We start from the raw sequence: 23,597 nt of genomic DNA, 5'->3' as shown, positions 1-23,597 counted from the left end.
GCTTGCCTAAAGCAAGATATCCCAGCTCTTTTTTTTCCCAGCTCTTAATTTTTTTTTTCCAGCTCTTAATTTTTAAATTGATGTTGGGATATAGGATATTGAATTGCATGCATGCATACATTCCAGAATTTATTTTGGATTATTTGTGCTCCTAACTCAGTACAGTGTCATAGACTCTTGCTTTTCAAAGCATTTTCCAAGGGAAGTCTAATTCTATAGGATGGTAATAGGTGTTTGGGGGGACAGTTGGGAATCATTCCGTGGACATTGCTTGGCAGATGTTACATTACGTAGGTTTCTGTTTTGACTGTAGAATTTCTCAGAGCCTTTAATGTGTCAGGGTGAAAATGTGAATTTCGTGAGTGGATTCAGCATATTCCCAAATGGGTTTGATTTAGAACTGTTTCTCATGAAACATCTCTGGGCATTATTGTCCTCAGTGGGACAATGAAGACTTAATGGTATAACCAAATGGCTTCCTCCCACATCTTTTCCAAGATACTGTCAATATTTGCCTCTTCCCGGGAATGTCTTTGTTAATAGAAAATATTGGTGGGATTCCTTTGTATCCATTTATTTTTTAAGTTGGATGTAGAATCTCACAGATTCTGTAGGTTTACCTCAATAAACTTCACGTTCGGGGCTGAGTCAAAGTATTCCTTCCTGTCTTCCCACTCCACTTCTGCGGTCAGCCAGGCTAGAAGCCCCATCAGGGCAGGAACCATGGTTCATTCACTAGCACTGGGGGCCAGACACCAGCCAGCACTCTGCAAATGTTTATCCACTAAATGAAGAAAAGTAATTTCTACAGTCAGTTGAGTTTCTAAACAAGGGAGAATGGTGCCACATGTACACTGATTAAGGTCCCGCAGCCCTCCCCACCCCTGATATTGTCACCGCCTGGGTGAATGTGAACGCAGGCTCACCACAAATGGAAACGTGACTGCGTGATCTCTGCAGAAGGAAGTGAGGCAACACGGGCTAATAGCTTTGGGTTTGCCTCTTAACTAAACCACGGGACTATATACTGACAGGTATGGTCCTGTCATTTCATTCATAATGATGTGTCCAAACTTTGACCATGGAGGAAATCTAGTAAAAACCACCATCCAGCAGCTTCTAAAATGTTTACATTATTAATATTGTAACTTAGAATCTGGGCACCAACATTTCAAAATACTTTACAGTTTAGTTCCCCTGTTTTGTGCACAGATTGTCTAAGAATTCTGTGTAAATATATAGTCTGTACACCTCAGGAAGAGTACAAGCAGATGCTTAAAGGGTTGGGAATTTGCTTCAAGTCAGATGTAGCAAGGGCAAAAGTGAGAAGAGAAACCTGACATTTTAAAAATTATCTTCAACTATTGAGTCATGCATCTATACAGAAATGATAGGTACCACTATTTAGTCTGTCACTACAAAGAGAACCTGATTAGTGCTTTAATAAATCCAGACTCTATTACCATTTCTTTAGAACCGTATATTCTTATAAATTGGCTAATCAGAAGTACATAAAGTGACACTACACACTAACCTGAATGGTTGTGCCTATCAACCTAGAAGTGTCCTATGTTCCTAATGGGACTGTTAAATGGTTCAACTCTTGGAAAAACTATTTTACGGTATCTGCCAAACATATGCCTACTCCCTCTTCTTTTCTCTCAGATGGATGGATGGGGAGAGAGAGAGAGATAACCAAGAGAAATTAGCGAATATGTCCAACATAGTGGACGTACACAGAAATGTTCATGGCGGAATGGTCATTCAGCATAGCCAAGAACTACAAACACCCATCAACAGAAGACAAAAATGGCTAAATAAATTCTGGCATGTTGACACGATGGAACCCTACATAACAGTGAAAGGCAACAAACTACTGATATGTAAAATATCAGTATACAGGATTCCTCCTATTGACTAGGAAAGGTGTAAGAGGGCCTCCTGTGCCTATCTTTCATGTAAGTGGTGATACATAAATGTGTGCATACATAAAAATACATTGTACACTTTAGGATTTGTGTATACCTTACTATAAATAAATGAATGAATGCATTAAGCAATAGATAGGTATGTAGGTGGATGGATACATACACGTATCTGTATGTATAGAAGCCAGTAAGTAGCTACAACTTATTTGCTCTTTACAAGGAATTTCCTCTAGGGTATTATGTCTAAATTGGATTCTCTTGCCATATTTATGAATCCACAACACCTTTTGTATCCATGGAATAATTCAAAGATGTATGGATTCTTTTTTTCCTTTCTGCTTTTGTTTTGATTTTGTAGCTTGGGAGCAAATTTGAACTTCTGGTCATGCATTTAACTAACAAACAGTCATTGAATGCCTGATGTGTACCAGACACTGTGCCAAGCTTTGGAGATCCAAGGATAGTTAAGTCTCAGTCCCTGTCATTCAGTCTCATGGGGATGATAGAGATGGAAGCAGCTTCTTGTGGTCACACCACACATCCTCAGAGGCTGTAAGAGTTGTGTTCCATGGAAGTGTAGAACAGGGAACAGATTCTCCCTGGCTGAGAATGTTCTGGAAGCCTTTCACAGAAGGGTCGCTGGGCCCTGCTTTTTTTTTTTTTTTACCATAAATTAGGGTCTTCTCTATTTTAACCATCTACAGTGATGACTTAAGACTACTTTTCAGTTATTAAAGGCTCATCAAAATATGTTGTATGATATACATGTTTTCTTAAATATCACCATAATCACTTTAGACAAGTTCAAAGTCCTAGCAGTTTCAAGGATAAAAGAATCTTCCTGCCACGGATTTCTAGAAAGCAGCAACATTCTTTGAAATGTTTATAAGTGGAAAAGTAGTATTTCTTTGAGTTAGTTCTGAGGTAAAAGCCAAGTTTTACTCAAACTGGAGGATTACTTTTCCTTTCAAGTCATGTTCGCATGCAGCAACCACACTGCCCCAAACACATGTGCAGCATGAGCCCCAAGCCTAGGTGAGAAACCTTCCGCTGGTTTTTATGTTCACACATGTATTTCTCCTAATAGCGGATGTACCTAGAAATACTCTGTAAGGTCCTTGGTATTAGTGTGGTTCTTCCTAGAAACTGAGACAATTTTAAGACAAGCATTGCAGCTTATCAAGAGAAGATGAATTTGTATGTCTTATAATTACCTATTTAATTAACAGAGCTGCATGCTTTTAAAGTGATCCTTCCCCTTGGCTCAGAGAAGATATAAAGTTATTAAAAATCCTAGAAGTGTAGAAAAGTGCTTTATAAGAGAAAGGAGGGGGGAAATTACATAAAATAAGAAAATATTAAAAGAATAAAACTTATAGAAGAAAGGAGGAAAATCGAGAGCTAGAACACGTTTTTGCTTGTAACTTTTCTTGTTTTTAGTAACTTTGAAATCAGATAGTAAAATCTAGAGTGATGTTGTCACATCCATACAATTGCACAGCATGGTCAAACCTGAAAATTTCTTGGGTCAGGTGAGGGGAATTTTTTCTTTGACTTGGGGACAGTATTTTAAAATGGGTGATGAAAGTGAGGAGGTTCTCCAAACGGTATTTTCCAGGCCCTGTTTCCACAACTCTAGTCAAATGTGTGTTTTGCTCTCTTAAAGAGATGAGAAAGCACCCTCTTCACACTGGGTCTTCATTGACCATGAGGGGTGAGTTTGAGGAAGAGCCTGACTTGAGGAACTGGTTAGATGGTACCGTCATTTGCAGAGATAGGGAATACAAAAGAAGAACAACTTCGGGAGGAAGGACATTGTTGTGGTCTTCAGGGAAGGAATGTTCTGAGCGGACAGCCATGAAAGCGTTTGTCAGCAGAAACACTGTGCATACTGCACCAGACCAGATCCCTGTGCAGAGCATGTAGGTTAGGGAGACTTTCCCTGCCCTGCGCCCAGCCCCTACCATTTGCACATCCTTGACCTTGATGCCTCAAATGGGGGCCATCTGGGTGAAATCCTTTGGGACACCATTGTTCTAGAAAGATGATTTCTTTTGTTCTTGTCAGCTTTTCTGTTAAACCTACACTGCTGTGGAAATGATTGTTCTGGAAATACGGACTTTAAAAAATTTTCATTAGGCCTAAGACAAACAAGAAAGTCTGCTCTGTGAGAACCATCCTGAGTTGGATAAGCCCTGCTTCACTTCTCTGAGTCTCAACTTCCCCATCTCTAAAGACAGATTCATTGGTACTCATCCCATACCATTAAAGTGAGACCGTGTAAGGCAACAGAGGAAGTCAGTCCAACACAGTACTTCCATCTCTTCTGTACCCCATCACTGTGTTCTTCCCCTCCTTCCCTAGCGCACTTCTTTGCGCCCAGGTGGGATGAAAGTAAAAAGGTTTTAGAGGAAGGATCACAAAATCCCACAATCCTCCATCTGCCATTTAACAGTTCTTGTCAGAAAATAACTTCCTTCTGTCTAACTACCCTGTTCCTAATGCTGCAAGCCCACTGCTTCTCTCGGTCAAGCCCTTCTTCTTTTCTGTTTGCATTGTACTCTTGCTAAATGCACAGCATGAGACAACCTCGTCTTCAGAAGTGTATTTTCTTTCATTCTTGTCTTTAATAGCTGAAAGCACAAAATACAGTGGGAGCTCCAGAATCCTTGGTAGTTCTTTTCTGGTGGCCCAGATTAGGTGGAAATTGCATGGCTGGTTTTCTTTGCCTGCATGCATCTTAGTGAGCCTTTGTAGATGGAGATGTGCAGCTGAGATGGCGGGACCAGGAAGAATGCAGAAGGAAACATTACCTTTTTAGCTCCTTCCTGCTAAGGAGCTCCAAATTCTTCTCATTTAAGGAAGGCAGCCTCCCCCTCCCCCACTAAATTTTAAAATGTTGGGGAATGTTTGAGGCTGAACTTAAATTTCAAAACTGTGCTTTTCCATTTCCGTGGTGACTCGTACTGACCATATAACTTTCCCAGTGCTCATTCAGTAGGTTTACAGGGGAGGTATGGACTTCAGAGACATTTGACTCTTTTCATGGTAAGAAGTCAGGTTTTAAATTCTCTTACAAATCTGAGTGATTAGGTCACCTCCCGGAGCATATAGATTTTCTTGAGTTAAAACTCAACGTTCAGAAGGAAATGATGAGCTCCATAGCCTGCCGTATCCTTTGCGCAGAATAATTTCATTTCTACTTATCTGTGAAGGTTGAAGGAATGTCTACAAATATTTGCTTGGTTTCTATGGTGAAGGCAGAGAGAGATCAAGTGTGTGATTGTATAGTGTCAAAATCAAAACTACACTATACTGTACTTCGAGAAAGAGAGTCGGTTTGTTGCTTGAAACATAATAGACATTTAGCAAGGGCTAACTATTTTAAGTTTCATAAGTTCAGGATGAAATTTAAACAGTACAGCCTGAAGGAAAACATGGGCCCTTTGGGCATTTTGAAACGTTACTTCACGAAACTAAAATGGTCTTCGGCTTCATTAAAAAGTCGTGTGTTCACCGAAGGTGGTGTTGGTGGACGCTCAGAATACCTGGTGTAGGTGTGGGGTCATGACCATGATTTATAAGTTTGTGGTGTAATAGAAGCCCTATAATAGAAGCCTGACCTCCTACCCCTGTAATCCTCCATTCGGCTGTGTTCTGGCTACCCACACGTTGGTTGGAATATACATTTATTTTGTGCCTGCTAGACACAGTGCTCTGGGAGGTGCTGTGGGTGGAAAGTGCACTTAGAAATGGTCTCTACCCTCCAAGGACTGGCTTTGGGTCTTGTAGGCAGTAAGTACACAGCAAATGGGATACACTGTGATAAGTGCTGGGATTACGTGTCACTAAGGAAGGACTAGGTGGGGCATGGTTCACAAGAATCAAGCACGGTATTATGAGAAAACATTCCAGAGAAAGATCTCAGCATATGGCAAGGCCAGAGGCATGACACAGCACGTATATTGAACAACCATAAAGCCTCTGAGCAGGTTGAGGAAAGCCTTCGTGTGAAGGAGGAGCAGGCGATAAAACCGGAGAGGGTGAGAGCCAGATCATAAGGGCATTGTGGGTAAACTGGACTTGAACTTGACCCTAAAAGCTCTGGAGAGTGGATGGATTTTACACAGAAGTGTCGTGAGCATGGCTTCAGATGCAGTAGAGAGGGCAGAGTGGAAGGAGGTCGACTGGTAGGGGAAGATCCCAGAGGAAGTTGTTGTGGCCCTCAGGAGAGGACACAGGTGTGCACAGTGGAACTGCCAGATCTGGCAGCGCAAGTTTTAGGGGGAAGACAGCACATGCACTTTGAAGTTGAAATACCCCTGGGAGACCTAAGTGGGGATGTCCAGGAGGCCGTTGGATCTGTGGGTCTGCAGAGTTCTGGCTACCGTGTGGTCATGCTGAAGGGCTTCCACCTATCATGCTCCCCAGGGGGTTTGCATCGCAGAAGAAGAGTAATGGCCTGAGGGTCTTAACCTTAAAGGAAAGAATTATTTTAAGGGACTGATGGGGGATGAGACCTTCAAGTGGAAGGGACTCTAGGACAGGACCCTCGCGTTCTTCATTTAAATCACTACAGCCATTCCCCACTCCCATTGTTCTTCACCCAACTCCTTTGACTTGCTGTTTGTGACCCCCCACCCCCGTCAAGGACTGACCGGTGGCACTAGTGTGATGACTTGGATTGAAGCTCACTTGGACTTTGAAGCCTTCAAGTCTGGAGTAAAACCTTTTTTTAGGTTGATCTGTTGAAACAGCGAAAGTCGTAAGAGACGTGTAAGACTCAGAAAGAGATGGTAAGGACCGCTGGTATCATGAAAATTCAGAAGCCTGGATCCCTGAACACCCTTCTCTGTCCTTCCGTGGGTCATCGTCATTGCCCTGTAAGCATAGTACGCAGGCCTCTGACTGCTGAGTGACTGGCTCCCAAAGATTCCTTTCATCTCCACGTGGACAGACACCCATGTCATTGCCCTTCAAATCTTCTTACACGTCCCCCGAATCGAATTGGGTTTGGCCTCACCTTCCTCCACAGATCCCCTTTCTTTTTGAAAGACGTGATTACTCTAAAGTACCCAGTGATAATTAGACATTATTGTCTCCATATTCTCCAGGCTAGCTGGGTGCCTCTGTCCACCATCAGCCCTCCCCAGAGAGTTGCCTGTGCTTCGTTCATACACCCAGCCATCAGATGATTACTGAGCACCTTTCAGGCAGGACACTGATTGTACACTGTAACCAATAAGTCGAATGACTAAAATGGAAAATAGAAGGTTCAAGTGCTATAGAAATGCGGAGAGCTTGGGGCGCCTGGGTGGCCCAGTCGGTTAAGCATCTGACTCTGTTTCGGCTCAGGTCATGATCTCAGTGTTGTGGGATGGAGCCCCATCTCGGGCTCCACACTCAGCAAAGAGTCTGCTTGAGATTCTCTCTCTCCTCTCCCTCTGCCCCTTCCCCCTTATGCACACACAAACTCCCCCCACCTCTCTGTCTAAAAATAAACAAACTATATATTTTTTTAATTTAAAAATAAGAAATGTGGTTGAAGTTGAGGAGACAGCAGTCATTTCCAGAGGGGAGAGCAGGAAGGGCTTCATGAAAGAAGCGATATGTAAAGATTCAGACTTCAGATGTGCAGAGACTCAGGGAAAGAATATCCCACAGAGAGAAGCACAGAAGCAGTGGCCAGGTGGTTGGAAATCGGCACATCTTGATGGGAGCCAGAAGCTCCACTTGTGAGCCAGGGGGGATAACTCTAGGTTCTGGAAAGGACAGACGGCTTTGCTCCTGATAATGGGTACATGAGAGCACAGGCCAAGATCATTATTATCACAGTGCTCAGTGCTGAGAATCTCATTTTTGTGTATACCTTGACAATTTTTTGTCACCTTATCTATCAAAACATCTTGTGCTGGCCCTTAGATTATAAATGAGTCTATTGGAGATGACTCCTTGATTATTTGCTAAAAAGTACTTTGTGTGTTAACTCTTACTGGTATTTAATTCTTAATAGTTTTCCATTGAACTGGCTTGACAGAATTAGAATTCTGATTATGATATTAATTTAAATATATAACTTTAAAGGACTGAATTTTGAGACCCTTTATGAAAAGTCCATGAAATTGCCACTAATTTTTATTTTCATTTGGCAAAACCATAGTGGCCTTCCAGAAGGAAAAAACATATATACCAGAGAGTTTTATATTGGTTTGAAGCAAGTAAACAGCTGAGAGCATAGTTCGGAAAGCCTTCACCTTGGCATTGTACCCATATTCCTCAGAAATCCTTATCCGTGTTTGCATTTAAGACATGATGTTGTAGCTGACCCCAAAAGGAGAAGATCACTGTACTGATATCCGCCCCAAGTAATTCCTAACCCAAAAGACAGGCAAGGATGTCCAAAGATAAGCGTTCTTGGGTCTATACTATATGTACCTTGCTAAGGCTTCATGACCATTGCCACATTATGTAGGGATTTTTCGAATTCTACCAGAAGTCACCTTACAGATCATCTAGTCCAAATGCCCTTACTGACAGAGAGGAAAATGAGGCTTACACAAGAATTTGCCATCCATGCTCCTTTCTTCATTTGCAAACTGAATGTATTAGTCAAGGTCCCACCGGGAGATGGGTCCCGGTGCACAACTCAAAATAATTCAAGGAAGTTTTGTTTACAGAGACAAGATTTACAAAGGGGGTTTAGGGGAAGTGCAGTGGATGGTCCTGGAATTTGGGTCTCATTGCAGCCAAGCTTTTACCATTCCCAAGCTTGACAGGAAAGAGGGGGAGCAGTTCCTGGAATCAGGTAGTGCCCAGGATGGACAGAGACTTCGCAATGGCGATACAGCCAACTCTAGACAATGAGGAAACCAGGGAAACTCTGCCTCGCCCTTCTCCCTCTGCCTGAACTCCTTCTTAGGCTTCCTATTGGCCAAACCCAGTAAGAAGCAGGAGGCACATGGGTGGGAAGAGATCCACCCCCACCCCCCAGGGCAGACACCATCCAGAGTGGCAAAGGAAAGACGACCCGCACAGTGTTCATTATGTGCTTTTCTACTCTTCATGTACCAGCTGTATGGTGAGGATGCTTCAGATAACATCTACAGATATTTTCAGGATCTTGGTGAAAAAAAAATGAATAAAAGACTGTTGAACCTAATATTAAGTGAGAGTGGTTTACTCTTACATATTTTGAGTCAGAGTTGGCTTTGGCTCTACTTGATCTCACACTGTTATTGGACTGGCTTAAAAAAACGGTGAATAGAGATCAAAGCAGTTTAAACAGATACATCCACTTGGGTAAATATCCTTGAAGTCCCCCTCCCCCCATCTTCCGCTCCCCGTCCTTTTGCCAGATCCATTCAGCACCTCTAGAGGCTGTTAATACATGTAGTGATTGTACTAAACATCATATTTGCTTTGGTTCCAGCTGGCTCCAACCACTAAACTCTGTCCAGAGTTCCTATTGTCTTTGCTTAGTAGACAACTGCATTGTTATCATGTATCAAAGAGGCTACCTTTGTGATAGATTTCTAAATGTTGATCTTCATACATTGCATTCACGGATTCTCTCTACATGTTTTTAAATTCAAGCTCCCAGTGATATTTTATTTTTAAGAATATATAGAATTATTAAACACAGAGGACTTTCAGGCAGCATTGATTACATTGTTGAGAACATTCCTTACTTCATGCACTAAGACCTTGAAATATTTTTTTCAGTTTTGTCCGTTCCTTAAAAAGCTTTGGAGTAAAAAAATTAATAAATCTGCTTACGTGTGACAAACTGATTTTAAGTTAGGCAGTCTTCCATAAGAAAATTATAGAGGCACAGAAGTGTAATAATTCCAAAGCAAATAGAATTTTTATTTTACTGTCAGGAAGAATTGTTACAATTTATTCTCAAAAACTTGGAATTTACATATCTTAAATCCCATGAAATTGTAGAAATTGTCATCATTTGAGATATTTTTAAAATTATGGTCATGTAAAGTGAGGACTGAAGGACTCTAAATCAGAGAATGTGGAACAGCCACATAAATTAGCAAATTAAAACTGGGGACGCAGCTGACATACGAGATAATATTACATAAACTAGGGAACAACTATTAGATTTGTATCTATTGGAAAAAGTGTAATTTGTTATTTTTAAATAACAAACATTAAACATTGTTGGGTTTTGGTTGTTTTTTTTTTTTTTTTTTGAGAATTAAATAGAAATGTAAGTCTTACACAGTTCATACTTTCTTTTGGAATTCAAGCATGTTGAATTCCACAAAAATTAAACCAAAAAGTGTCTCTGTAGTCAAATGCTAATAGTTCAAATAGAGTATAAGCACACACCTAATTAATAAATCTGATTCCTCCCACTGTTAAAATGATTTACACATAGACCAACCAAAAATCTTAGGATTACCAAAGAACTTTTTAAATATTTTTTAATTGAAATTATTAAATGGGAATTTGACAAATAGATGTCTTACCATCAGAGCACTGGTGTTCTTCAGAACTATATTTTGAAACCTTTTTCTTAAGCCTTTTTAAAGGAAATCATTTAACCCCAAAGGATAACTGAATTTTGAGATCTGTAACTGTCAAGTCTTTTGAAGTTCCTGGTAAAATATCTCTATGTAAATTTAAAATATTTTCCTCTCGGTTATCTGCGTACAACCTGCATGCTTGCCTGTTGATTTGTGGATGTTTGGAATCCTGAAATGAAATGTGTTGGATGCTGAGTACTGAGTTGAAAGCAGACAGTCCTGGTGAGAATCCCAGCTCCTCCACATCTCAGCTCAGTGTTTCTGGCCAAATGACTCAGCCCCTCTGAAATTCAGTGTTCTCAGCTATAAAATGTGCTTACTGACAGCAACTGCCTGATCTTGTGCCCTGAAATCATCCTCCCGCCCCTTTTCCTTTCCACGTTTCACCTCCTGCTTTGCCATGTTTTTGTGGCAACCGTTCATTGAAAGCTTCGTGTCCACATAGAGAGCCCTGGCCCACATTCCTATATGCAGATACGATTATTGTATTACACCCACACATAATCTGTTGATAAAAACTTGACTGAATATTTAAGATACATTCCTGCAAGTGGAACTCTGGTTCGGTGACATCGGTGCTATTCATCTTGTGAATACCATCAAGCTGTCCTCTAAAGAAGTTGAGCCGGTTTGTGGTTAGGAACAGTTTCCCCATACCATGGCCAGCCGGGAATAGTGTTGTTCTGTTCACTTTTGCTCATCAGACAAAAAGGATAGCCCTTTATTCTGATGACTTTCTGCCTTTATTCTCCTTGCTTTCTTTTAATGAGGTGACGTATCTTTGATAGTGTGCTTTTTTTTGGTCAACTACCGTTATACTCTTCATCCGTTTTTCTGTTGTTTTATTTATGTAATTTGTTTTAGGTGTTTCATCACAGGTTGTTATTTGTCTTTGTCTTTGTTTTATAGTGTTTGCCAAAGAGAATTGCAGTCTGAACTAGTGGGATCCGTTAATCTTCTCATCTCAAGCTTCTAGATTTCCCTTCCTGCTGAAAAAGGCTTCCGTATCCCAAGGTTCTCTTCTGTTTTCCTGTAATACATTTTTTCTAGCTCTGCTTTGTACACGTAGATTATTTATGAATATACAGTGTCTCTTTATACATGGTATAAAGTAAGGCTCAAACTTACTTTCTTCCCAATAGAAGGCCAGTTGTCTGGGCCTGACGTACATTTTTTCTCTCATCAAGATGACATTCAGCGCCTAGAAGAATGTTAAATCCCATAAATAGATCATTCTCTTTCTGTACTTTCTGTTTAACCTGCTGGCACCTACTATTTTGCTTTCTGTACCTTAGAGTGTGTTTTGGTAACAGAGCAGAGTCTCTTCATCCTTACTTCTCAAACTATTTTTGGCTCTTCTTAAAGCATTATTCTGCCAGAAGCCCCATATTGTCAGAAGTTAAATTCCTCCCCCCAAATCATTGCATTGTCTTAAACTTTGTTAATATAGGAATGACAATTATCTTTATGTTTTTCCCATCTTAGTCATAGTCTGTCTCATTTATTTAGTTTTTAAATTTTTCAACAATAGTATGTCATTTTATTTATATAGATTTTGCTTTTTTAAATCGTTCAATATTTTGTGAATGGTAACCTTTTTACATTATATTTCATAACCGACTTACATAGGATTTGTGTATTTATATCTTATGTCCATCATCATCTAAATTATTATACCTTAATAATATTTTTGCTGTCTTGTTTTATTTACCCAAATAAGGCCAATGTATATAGGGCAGAAACCCTTAGAAATACTGAGATTCTGGGAGAAGGAAAACAAAAATTCAGTTCTCTTCCAGAGTTCGACAAAGCATAGAGAAATAATAAGGAAGTAAAAATTAGAGCCCAGAACTGGATGCTCTTTTTAGTGAATGTAGTAAGTACCTTCTTTCTGGGGGATGACTGATAACTGAATTTTGTCTGGTTATCTTCTAGCAGTGATTGCCTTAAAATTGTCAATTTGGTGTTTGCTAAAACCCAGTTGTTATGTGAGCGATATTGTATTGGGTATTTACAGATGTAGCCTTGGATAAAATTGGGTCCATGCAGCCTGGAACGATCCATATTATGAACTGTGTTACAGGATGATTTTCAGATGTCAGTGAGTTCAGGGAGGTGATAGCATCAGAGCTAGGCTTTGTAGGATAAGTAGAATTTCCAAATGTGGAGAGGAGAAGGAAGAGCTTCTCATCTGATGAGAACAGTGCCAACCAAAGCATGGAGGCAGGAGCTGGAGGGTTTATTTATATCATTGAGTGGTGTTCAGACCTAGCCAAGGGTTAGTGTTACCTGAAGAACTTTGTTTAAAAAAAAGAAAAGAGAGAGAGAAAAGAAATAAAAAAGTAAAGGAAGAACTCCAGGCACCCCATCATGGAGATCTAATTCAGTGAGGGAGAGATAAGGCCAAGACACATGTTCGTCTGTTCGTTCTTTCTTTTTTTCTTTCTAGATTGATTGATTTTTTTTAGAGAGAGGAAAGCAAGAGCAGGGAGAGGGAGAGAATCTCAAGTAGGCCCCCTATTGAGCGGGGAGCCCAGTGCAGGGCTCGATCCTGTGACCCTGAGATCATTACCTGAGCCAAAATCAAGAGTCAGTTGCTTAACCGACTGATCCACCCAAGTGCCCCTAGACACATATTTTTCTACAATCCCAGTGGATGATTCTGATGCAGAGTCAGAGTGGACATCCAGTGCTGTGGTCTAGTATGTAACAAGGCTGGAAGGGTTATGGAGATACTGCGGGATATGCTTTTGGAAAGATATATTGGAACCAGTGATAACTGAGTGCAACTGTTCAGTTATTTGGGTTTTGTTTGCTTCTTTTTTTTACATTTCTGTTACATCACCACCATTCCTCTATTAGGTGTCAACCAGATAGATATCCATTACACAAAATTTGACCTTGTGAATTCAAAACAAAACCTATTAAATGAGATGAAGAGGAGGAACCAGTCAAGAATCTTCTTTCAGTTAGATATTGCTATATAATCTCACCCAAACTTAAAACAGCAATCACTTTATTGCCATTTATAATCCTATGAGTTGACTGGACTCAGCTGGGCCCTTCTGCTCCTTGTGACATTGGCAGGGGCGGGCGGACCACAGTCGTGTGGGGGATCAGTCCAATTTGAATGTCCAAGATGGCTCACTTGCCTGGCTTTCAGCTGAGAATTAGCTGGGGCTGTCCTCTGGACCATCTTTGTGGGCTTCTCACCACATGATATTTGGATTCCAGAGGAAGCGTTTCACAAGCAAGACTATGGGGCACCTGGCTGGCTCAGTCAGTGGCGCGTGCGGCTCTTGGTCTCGGGGTTGTGAGTTCAAGCCCCACATTGTATGTAGAGAGTACTTAAAAATAAAATCTTAAAGAAGACAACCCAGACTACTAGGCTTCTGCTGACCTAGTTTTGGTGGTCTCAGAAAAATTCTGTTAGTTTAGACAACCAACTCACTAAGACCAACTCATTTTCAACAGAAGGTGACTTAAATTCTCTCTTCTTTTTTTTTTTAACACGATTTTTAAAATTTATTTATTTGAGAGAGGGGGGAGGGGGAGGGAGAGGGAATCTGAAGCAGACTCCACGCTGAGCACAGAGCCCAACTTGGGGTTCAGTCTCATAACCATGAGATTATGATCTGGCCAAAACCAAGAACCTAGCTCTTCCCCCAGCTGAGCCCCCAAGGCGCCCCAGTCTCTTGCTGGGAGGGGTAGCGTGTGTCTGTAAGGAAGGAAGGAAACAGATGGCAATCATGTTCTGGAGAATTGCAACTGCGATCTGAATGCACCAAGTACTACAGTGTCAAAATACATAAAGGAGAATTGTAGGAAATTTTGATAGATGTCCACAAAAGTGCAATTAGACCAAATAGTAAGTAAGGATAAAGGGAATCTGAATAATATAAAATGCTTATATAGTAGATTTATGTATTGAATTCCTTGTGTGACAGCAAAGAATATTCCTTTATTTCAGCCATCTGTAGAATCTCTGTGCCCCCCAAAAGAGAAGCACTTGAACCTTTTATAGGCGTTCTGCCTTGAGACCTCTCAGCCTTGCAGATAGAGCCACAGCAGTGGACACTACTCTTGTATTAAGTGAGATTCTTCCTATTGAGGAATCCTATCCTCTGGATGACTTTTTTACACATTGGTGTAGACAGTTGAGTTACACATTCTCAAGTTCTTGGTTTCTTAATTTGTTTTCTGAAAAGAGTGGCATTGAAGGGGGCTTTATTTTGATTCCCCACAGTCTCATGATAAGAGTAGTTTTGACTTGTCCTGGGTGCTCTTTATACTTCAAGGTCAACACCCAGCAATCACTGGAATCCTCTTCTGATTTCCCAATAATGCTGACGTAGGAACTGAGCTGGAATCCTTGCTGACACCTGTTCTCCATGTATTGTTTTTTTAAGCCTCTTCAGAAAAAAATAACAGTGTTAAGATCCGTGGGTTTTGTTGTTTTTTTTTTTTTAAGTCTTTGCTTTGCTTCCTAAAACTCAGTTGTTTAACCATCCTCGTAAGAAACAGCATCTGAGCTGGGAACCCAGGTTGTGGGGATGACGTCATTTCCTGGCCTGTCAGCAATGAATCTGAATTACTTACTGCTTCTATCTCAGTGTCCCCATATGATGCCAGGCACCTTGCTGAGCTGGCATTAAACCGGCTGAGATGAGAAGTTGAAGCAACCAGCCGTCTCCCTCAGTAACACTCCAATCCATTTGCCTTTGCAGGTCGTCACGCTGTGGTACAGAGCTCCAGAAGTCCTGCTTCAGTCCAGCTACGCCACCCCCGTGGACCTCTGGAGTGTTGGCTGCATATTTGCAGAAATGTTTCGTAGAAAGTAAGAAATGCCTTTCATTTTATTCTGTCTTCCTTGGAAAGACTTTTTGGGTCTTCGATAATTTAAGTGTCAGCATAGCATTTCTTTTGCAAGTAAGGTCATGATATATACAGATACACAGATATTCCGATCCCCCTGCTTTGGGCTGCCACGTCCAAGCCTGTCCTGGAAACGCTTTCTCAGTCCTGAACAGTGTAGTTTTGTAGGACTCTAGCTTCCAGCTCTTGGAAACTCTGTTTGGAAAGAAACATGCCATTGTTCTTACAACTTATTTTTGTTGCTGATGATAGGATCTAGAAATATCCTCAAGGTGGACCTTGTCCACAGGAGAAGGACCGGGGCTATTACGTATATGGAAATTTTGATGGTGAGAATAGTGGCTTACACAGAATGTTCAGGATGAAAAGGACAAGGCGAGGAAGATGTTAGCACTACTTCAGAATACTGAAAGTGCTGTTGGAATGAGGAGAGATTAGACATATTTAGGCACGACAGAGCAAAACCGGGACCAGGGATAGGGAAATGATAGAAGTAAAGTTTTTTGCTCAGACCTAGGAAAAATCTAACATTGGACAGTTATCTGAAGAGAAGATAGGGGTTCTCATTGGGTGTTCCAAGAAGAAACTGGACTACCACACATGGGAGGTGTCTCAGTGGCATTAATAGGCTAGAGGACCTCCAGGAACCTCTGACTCTGAGAGCTGTGATTCATTTGTTTTATTTTCAGGTCACAAGAAATAGGCAAAACAATATAATAAAGATCTGCCCGGAAAATAATCCATACATGGGTACTAAATTCAGCAAATCAGAAATGAAGCAGAGAACCTAATTGTAATCTATTAGCTCCTTGTTTTCTATTTTTGTTTCCACGGGAAATGTGAGCTGGAAAGCTGAGTATATTCCTGTTGTACATGTTACATTCAAAATGTTAGTTACATGGTAGCTCCCAAGGAAAAGAACCTGTGCTTTGTTTTAACCAAATGAAGTTTGGTGCATGTCATAAATTTGGGGACTTATTTTTAGAACTCAGCATTTTCATAAATGCAGCTCACAGGAGGGGATCATGCCCAAGAAATCAGAGTACATAGATGTTTGATGCTGGCCTACTCTGTGCCAAGTACAGTACCAAACCTCTTCGCTTCTGTTACTTTTTATGCCCCACCATGAAAGATTACAGAGGTGCAGGGACAGATTTATTTGTCCAACATCAAGCAGCTAAAAAGGAGCAGGGGCATTGCCCCAAATGAAGCTTGTGCGTTTTAATTCAGTGTTGTTTCTGTACCAAGCAGGGAAGGAAAAAGTAATGTTGATTTCAGCTTTAGTGTTTGCCAAACAGGTTGAATAAGTGTTTTAGAGCATCCCTAAGGACCTTGGTAGAAATCAAATTCCCACCTCCCCCAGCCCACCCACCTGATCAGAACTTCTTGGGCTGGAGCTCAGCAACCTGTGTTTGAACAAGCCCTTAAGGTGATGCTAATTCACCCTCCAGGGCAAGAACCACTGGGTTGGATGACAGGATCACCAGGGATGAGCAGACTTTGAATGTGCAACTCCAGACCTCTTCTTTAGAGATTCTGATTCATTACTGGGATGGGGCCAGGCATTCTTGTTTTTAAAAAAGCACGTCATGTAATTCTTTTCATCAGACAAGTGTAGAAAACATGAGCTTACAGGATTATGGTCAGGAGTGCCTGGGCGGCTCGGTCAGTTGAGCATCCAACTCTTATTTGGACTCAGGTGATGACTTTAAGCTCCGTGCCCGGCTCCCCCCTTGGCTGGGAGTCTGCTTATCCCTCTCCCTCTGCTCCCCCCCACCTGCCTGCTCAAGGGCATGTACCTGTGTGTGCTCTCTCAAATAAGTAAATAAATAAAACCTTTTAAAAAAAATTAAGGATTATGGTCAGAACAGGAAATAAGCAGGGTGGAAGTCAGAGGAGATTCATTCTAGTTCATCCCATAAATAAGTTCATTTAGCTGAGAACTGATGAGAGAAATGTCTATTAGAATTACCTTTATATGAAAAAAATAAAAGAATTACCTTTATATGTCTAGAAGTATCTTCAAAAACAACGATTGAGCCCTTTTGTAATGGGAGGAGAGTGGTCCGTTATTTTTCAGTAGGATAAGACTTGAGCACAGCCACTCTTGATGAAACAACCAGTATTTTCCTGAAAGATGTTAAAAGTAAAATTTAAGATATATAGTATTAAGCATTCACTAGTAAGGAATTTGCGGTATTTCTAAGTATAGCTGATCAGTACTTACAGAACAATTACAACCTGAGTTTTCATTTTATAGCATTGAAACATTTTCCCACTGAAGTGGCTCCATCTAGCTTGCAGAATTCTATATAACCTGGAATATATATGAAATGTTATTTGTGCTAATCCATCAAAACCTATTGTCTCCGGATGACATTTTTTTCTATGGGAAAATTCATTCTCTGTTCCAATCCAGGATGACAGGGATACCCTTCCCTTCACCCAGCACCAGAAGGGGGAACCTAAGGTTGGAGGCTCAGAGAAAGGCTCCTTTCATGATGGCAGCAACAGCTGGCTTCAGTTTGCTTAGAAAGGGAGATGGTTGGTGGAGACCCATTGGCTCTTTAGATGTGCACAAAAGAAAGCTATCCTCTCTCTTGGAACCTTGTGTAGAGGTACTAAATTGAGAATTAACTGCCTGAAGGTGGAAGCAGTATCAGAATCCAGGCCCATATGCCTTTATGGCTGAAGGAGAGTGAATCCAGACCTACCACACATAGTTCCTGGGCTAGGTGCTTTCTCTCCTAGGTAGTTCCTGCTGGTTTGGTTTTGACCTTGAATCTGGCCATGGGATCTGACCCTTGTTCCTGCTCTCTTCATGTTTGGTATTTCTTATAATTACACCAAGATATCTGAATGTGCATGCTTCTTACTCATGCCAGATGAGTTTTGGGGGTCCAACCGCCAGCTTGATCTAACTCTAGCTTGACTCCTGGGTCAGCGCTGACACGCCTATTACATTGTCCTGCGGAGAATTTGCGAGCCAGAGATTCTGAAAGCAGTCTTCCTCATTACCTTAGGCTATAACCCTAAATCAGAGAATCGTGGCATGTGTCCACTCTGGGTTCCCACCTGTTACAATGGCAGTTTTCCCACATGTTGTCATCTTTCTTAATACCTTCATGGTTTTTGCCATATTCTTAAAATAACTATACTTACATAATTGTTTACCCTACGCAATTTACTTTTTTAAATTGAAGTATAATTGACATACAATAATATGTTAGTTTCAGGTGTACAATCTAGTGATTGAACATTCATGTGTATTACAAATCAATCACCACGTTAAATCTAGCTTCTATTTGTCACCATTCAAACTTGTTATATATTACTAACTACAGCCATACCTCATTTGATTGTGCTTTGCAGATACTGCATTTTTTTTTACAAATGCTTTGTGGCAATCCTGACTCAGGCAAGTCTGTCCACAACATTTTTCCAACAGTATTTGCTTATGACTTCGTGTGTCTGTCACACTTTGGTAATCCTTGCAATATTTCAGACTTGTTCATTATTATGTTTGTTATGGTGATCTATGACCAGTGATTATAACTCATTAAACACGATGGCCATCATTTTTTAGCTATAAAGTATTTTTAATTAAGGTATATACATTGGATTTTTTTAAGACATAATGCTATTACACACTTAATGGACAACAGCGTATGTAAAAACATGATTTTTATATGCCCTAGGAAACCAAAAATATTCATTTGATTCACTTTATTGATACTCACTCTATTAGAGTGGTCTAGAAACAAACCCACGATACCTCAGATTTGGCTGTATTTCATTTATTTCTGCTCTCATCTTTATTATTATTTTCCTTCCACTAACTTTAGACTATTCTTTTTCTGTTCTTTTAGCGGTGAGGGTGGATGCTTGCTTCTTGTGGTAGACCTGTCTCATTCTAAAATTTTGGCTTTTGCTGTGTCTTTTAGATTTTGGACTATTGTGTTTACCTTTCATTTCTCAAGGCATATTTTGATTTCCTCTTCGATTTTTTTCATTGACCTGTGGGTTGTTAGGTAGCTTGTTTAGCTTCCATGTGTTGGTGTTTCTTCCAGTTTTCTTCTTATGATTGATTTATAGTTTCATACCATTGGGATTTGAAAGATGTTTTTATATGCTTTTAATCCTTAAATTTATAAAGACTTGGTTTGTGGCTTAACGTGTGATCTATCCTGGAAAATGTTCCATGTGGACTTGAAAAGAATGTATACTCTGCTGCCTTGGGATGTTATATCCTATAAATATCTGTGAAGTTCATCTGGTCTAATGGGTCATTTAGGCCAGTGTTTCCTTACTGATATTTCTGTCTAAATGATCTATCCATTGGTGTAAGTGGAGTGTTAAAGTCCCCTGCTGTTACTATATTACTGTCAGTTTCTCCCTTTATTTTTGCTAATATTTGCTTTATATGTTTAGAAGCCCCATGTTGGGTGTGTAGATATTTATCTTGTTGGATTGATCCTTTATGAATATATAATGTTTTTGTTTCTTATTAAACTTTGCTTTTTAAAAAAGATTTTATTTATTTATTTTTAATTTATTTATTGGGATGGGCAGAAGCAGGGGGAGGGGCAGAGGTAGGAGAGAAGCAGGCTTCCCATGGAACAGGGAGCCTGATGCAGGGCTCCATCCCAAGATCAGAGATTATGACCTGAGCCAAAGAAGGCAGACACTTAACTGACTGAGCTACCCAGGTGCCCCTACAGTCTTTATTTTAAAATCCGTTTTGTGTGATGTGAGTATTGCTACTTTAGCTTTCTTTTCATTTCCACTTGCATGGAATATCTTTTTCCATCCCTTTATTTTCAGTATGTGCATGTCTTTAGATCTGAAGTGAGTCTCTTGTAGGCAACATATAGATAGGTCTTGGTTTTTTTATCCATTCAACCACTCTGTGTCTTTTGATTGGAGCATTTAGTCCATTTACTTTTAAAGTAAATTGTCGATAGATATGTACTTATTGCCATTTTGTTGATTGTTTTCTGGTTGTTTTTATAGTTCTGGTTCCTTCTTTTGTTCTCTTCCCTTGTGATTTGGTGACTTTCCTTAATGTTATGTTTATATTTCTTTCTCCTTATGTTTTGCGTATCTATCAGAGCTATTTGGTTTGTGGTTACCATGAGATTCATATACAAGATCCTGTCCTATATATTATAGGAGTCTATTTTAAGTTGACAGTTGCTGAAGTTCAAGCACATTCTAAAAGCAGGGATTAAAAATCCATGTTTTATGTTTTTGACATTATATTCTACATATTATTTTTTGTATTCCTTGCCTGATTATTTATAACTCTAGATGATTTTACTACTTAGCCATTTTGTTTTGCGCTTAAAGAAATCTCTTTAACATTGCTTGTAAGGCCAATTTGGTGTTGATAAACTCTTTTAGCTTTTGCTTATCTGCAAAACTCTATCTCTCCTTCTATACTGAATAATAATCTTGCTGGGTAGAATAGTCTTGGTTGCAAATATTTCCCTTTTAGCACTCTCAATATATTCTGCCACTCTCTTCTGGCCTATAAAGTTTCTGCTGAAAAATCAGCTCATGGTCTTATGGGGGTTCCCATAAGTTGTTTCTCTCTTGTTGCTTTTAAGATTCTCTTTTTAACTGTTGACATATTGAATATAATGTGTCTTGGTGTGGATCTCTTTGAGTTCCTTTTATTTGGGGCTCTCTGTGTGCTTCCTGGAGTTGGATGTCTTTTCCTTCATCAGGTTAGGGAAGTTTTTAGCCATTATTTTTTTCAAATGGGTTTTTTGTCCTTTTCTGTCTCTTTTCTCTTTTTAGGAGCCCCATAATATGAATGTTAGTATACTTAATGGTGCCCCAGAGGCCCCTTAAACTATCTTGATTTTTTTCACTCCTTTTTCTTTTTGCTATTCCAGTTGGGTAATTTCCACTTACCTTGACGCTATCACTGATTGATTCTTCTGTACCCTCAAATCCTGCTATTGATTCCCTCTAATGTATTTTTCATTTTGGTTATTGTATTCTTCAGCCCCATTTGGTTCCTTTTTATATTTTCTAGACAGTTTACTATTTTTTATTCTCATCCAAAGCAAAAATATATAAAATCACAGATTTGATGAGCCAGTTATTTGTCTAGTACACACAAATAAATATATAACCATTAAAATTCTTGAGAAACTTAGTCCATGTTCAAGCCCTAAAATCATCTTTCTCACATACTACCAGTGGTAAATGTCACATGCTGGAAACCTTGTAACAGGTGTTTCATTTAGTCTACAAATAACTTACTGCGTGGCCACTATATGCAAGACCCATTTTAGAGAGAAAAATTAAATCCTAGTGGGGAAGAGAGGCATTGCATGCACAATTTAGTTGATTAACCTCAGCCAGGGTAAGTCCTGTGAAGAAGCAAAGGGTTCTGTGAATAGGTATAAGGAGAATATTGTTTCCGGAGAGGGAAAGAGGTTTTTCAGTGGAAGGCCAGAAGTCAGAATTAACCTTCCTTAGAGGTCACATCCTAGTTGTTTATGTAAAATCATTAAGGAATGGTCATTTCTGCATTAGTTAAGGCTCACCATTCTCTATAACCTGGGGAGAAAAATAAGAAACAAAGGGAGGTAACACTTGTCAGTCATATGACAGACCCAGGGCCAGGCCCTTCACGTGTGTTACCTCAGTAAACCCACGTTCTGAGGACTATCCTCCAGAGTTTCCAGATAACGAACGAAAGTCTTCAGCAAGGAGAGTAGATAACTTGACCATGGGCACACGGCTCTTAAATACCAGAGCCAAATTTGAACTCAGGTTTGCCTGACTCTGTATGCTTTGACGTTTTTCCCCCCTCTGTCATGTTTCTGCTCTTGCTGCTGTTTTACCTGCTAGGTCATATTTTTATCTGCAATGTTTTCTGCGTTATTGCAGTGTGGCAGCCGTGACATTTTAGAAAGGTCAAGAAGCAAACCATATGCTTAATAGTTTTGATTTCCAGTTTTTCCTATATTAGAAAGGTTGAATGATGCTCTGTGATATTAAGGGTTGCCAGGGAGTTTGAATACTCTCTGTCTCTATGATCTGGGTTTAGTGATTGCCACCAAAGACTTGGTGCAGCAGCTATGAATTGAATAAAGAGTCGAAGCCTTTTATCTTCGTCCATTAGCTCTTTGTCTGTAGGTGGCCCGTCTGAACTCCACATTGAGTTACATTTTAATACCAAAAAACACTAGTCAGGTTAAGGATGACATGCGGTGGGATAGGAGAGAGTGATGGAGGGATGAGGGATGGGTAGGATAGATTGGTTTTAACTTCATAGCAAATTAAGTTCACAGTTGTTAGCTATCCAGGCTATCTTGTGCTCCTGCTCGGACTTCTTGTTAGTGGTTTGAAAATGATGGGGTTTTCCAGGTTATAGCAAACTCATAAAAAGAAAATGCACGTTTAAACATTAAAACATGCTAATTCTTTGGAAAAAAAAAAACCTAATTCTCAAACTAGTTCTTTGAATATGGAGATTGTGGTAAGCAGATAGTAATTCTTAGAAGTTCTGAGTTGCCTGCTCTACTGATCCCTAGCTAAGAAATGCCAAATGCCGCCAGGAACAATATAATAAATACGGTCACTGTTGGAAGGAAACAAACAAGGCTTCATGGTTATATTATCCCATGTATGGTGGCCTCTCTCGACTTGTTGTCATTGATTTCTATGAATTAAACACCCAGTAGCTGAGAAACTGACAGTGAAACCATCCTTTGTGGCTGAATGGTCTGTGAACAAATGTCTTTAAAATGTCATTCACTGAGTGTCTTGCCAATTTTCCCATTGGTTATTCTGTTGATGTTTCCCCTTCTTTGAGTGCTCTCTAAAATGACATCAGTAAAATGAGGTCTTTAATAGAGTGACCTGAACACCAAGGCACCCAAGCTCTAGCCTGTGAGTGGAAACCCGTCACCACAGGTTAGGTCAGAACACGTGTATGGAAACCAGGGCACTTCGCTGGGCCTTGAGATTTCTTACCTCTTCTTGGTTGCTTTCCTAGGCCTTTTTTTTTTTTTTTTTTTCCTTTAAAGAACCAACCAGGGGCTCTTGGGTGGCTCAGTGGGTTAAAGCCTCTGCCTTCAGCTCAGGTCATGATCTCAGGGTCCTGGGATGAGCCCTGCATCAGGCTCTATGCTTCGCAGGGAGCCTGCTTCCTCCTCTCTCTCTTTCTGTCTGCCTCCCTGACTACTTCTGATCTCTGTCAAAAAAATAAATAAAATCTTAAAAAAAAAAAAAA

The 23,597-nt window shown here is 40.2% G+C and overlaps 1 protein-coding gene across 4 annotated transcripts in view; it reads left to right on the top strand.

Moving 5' to 3' along the window:
• CDK6 (cyclin dependent kinase 6) overlaps window positions 1-23,597 on the top strand; it is a 243,913-nt gene that overhangs the window by 152,887 nt on the left and 67,429 nt on the right. For all 4 annotated transcript variants that reach the window (XM_059171112.1, XM_059171113.1, XM_059171111.1 and 1 more), the window contains exon 5: window positions 15,196-15,305. In XM_059171112.1, the coding sequence (XP_059027095.1) occupies window positions 15,196-15,305 (110 nt within the window). The remainder of the gene's footprint in view (window positions 1-15,195; window positions 15,306-23,597) is intronic.

The sequence above is a fragment of the Mustela lutreola genome, chromosome 4 (genome assembly GCF_030435805.1).
Source record: "Mustela lutreola isolate mMusLut2 chromosome 4, mMusLut2.pri, whole genome shotgun sequence".
Taxonomy (NCBI): Eukaryota; Metazoa; Chordata; class Mammalia; order Carnivora; family Mustelidae; genus Mustela; species Mustela lutreola.
Note: the sequence above shows the minus strand (reverse complement) of the source record. Positions and strands in the feature narration are given on the sequence as shown.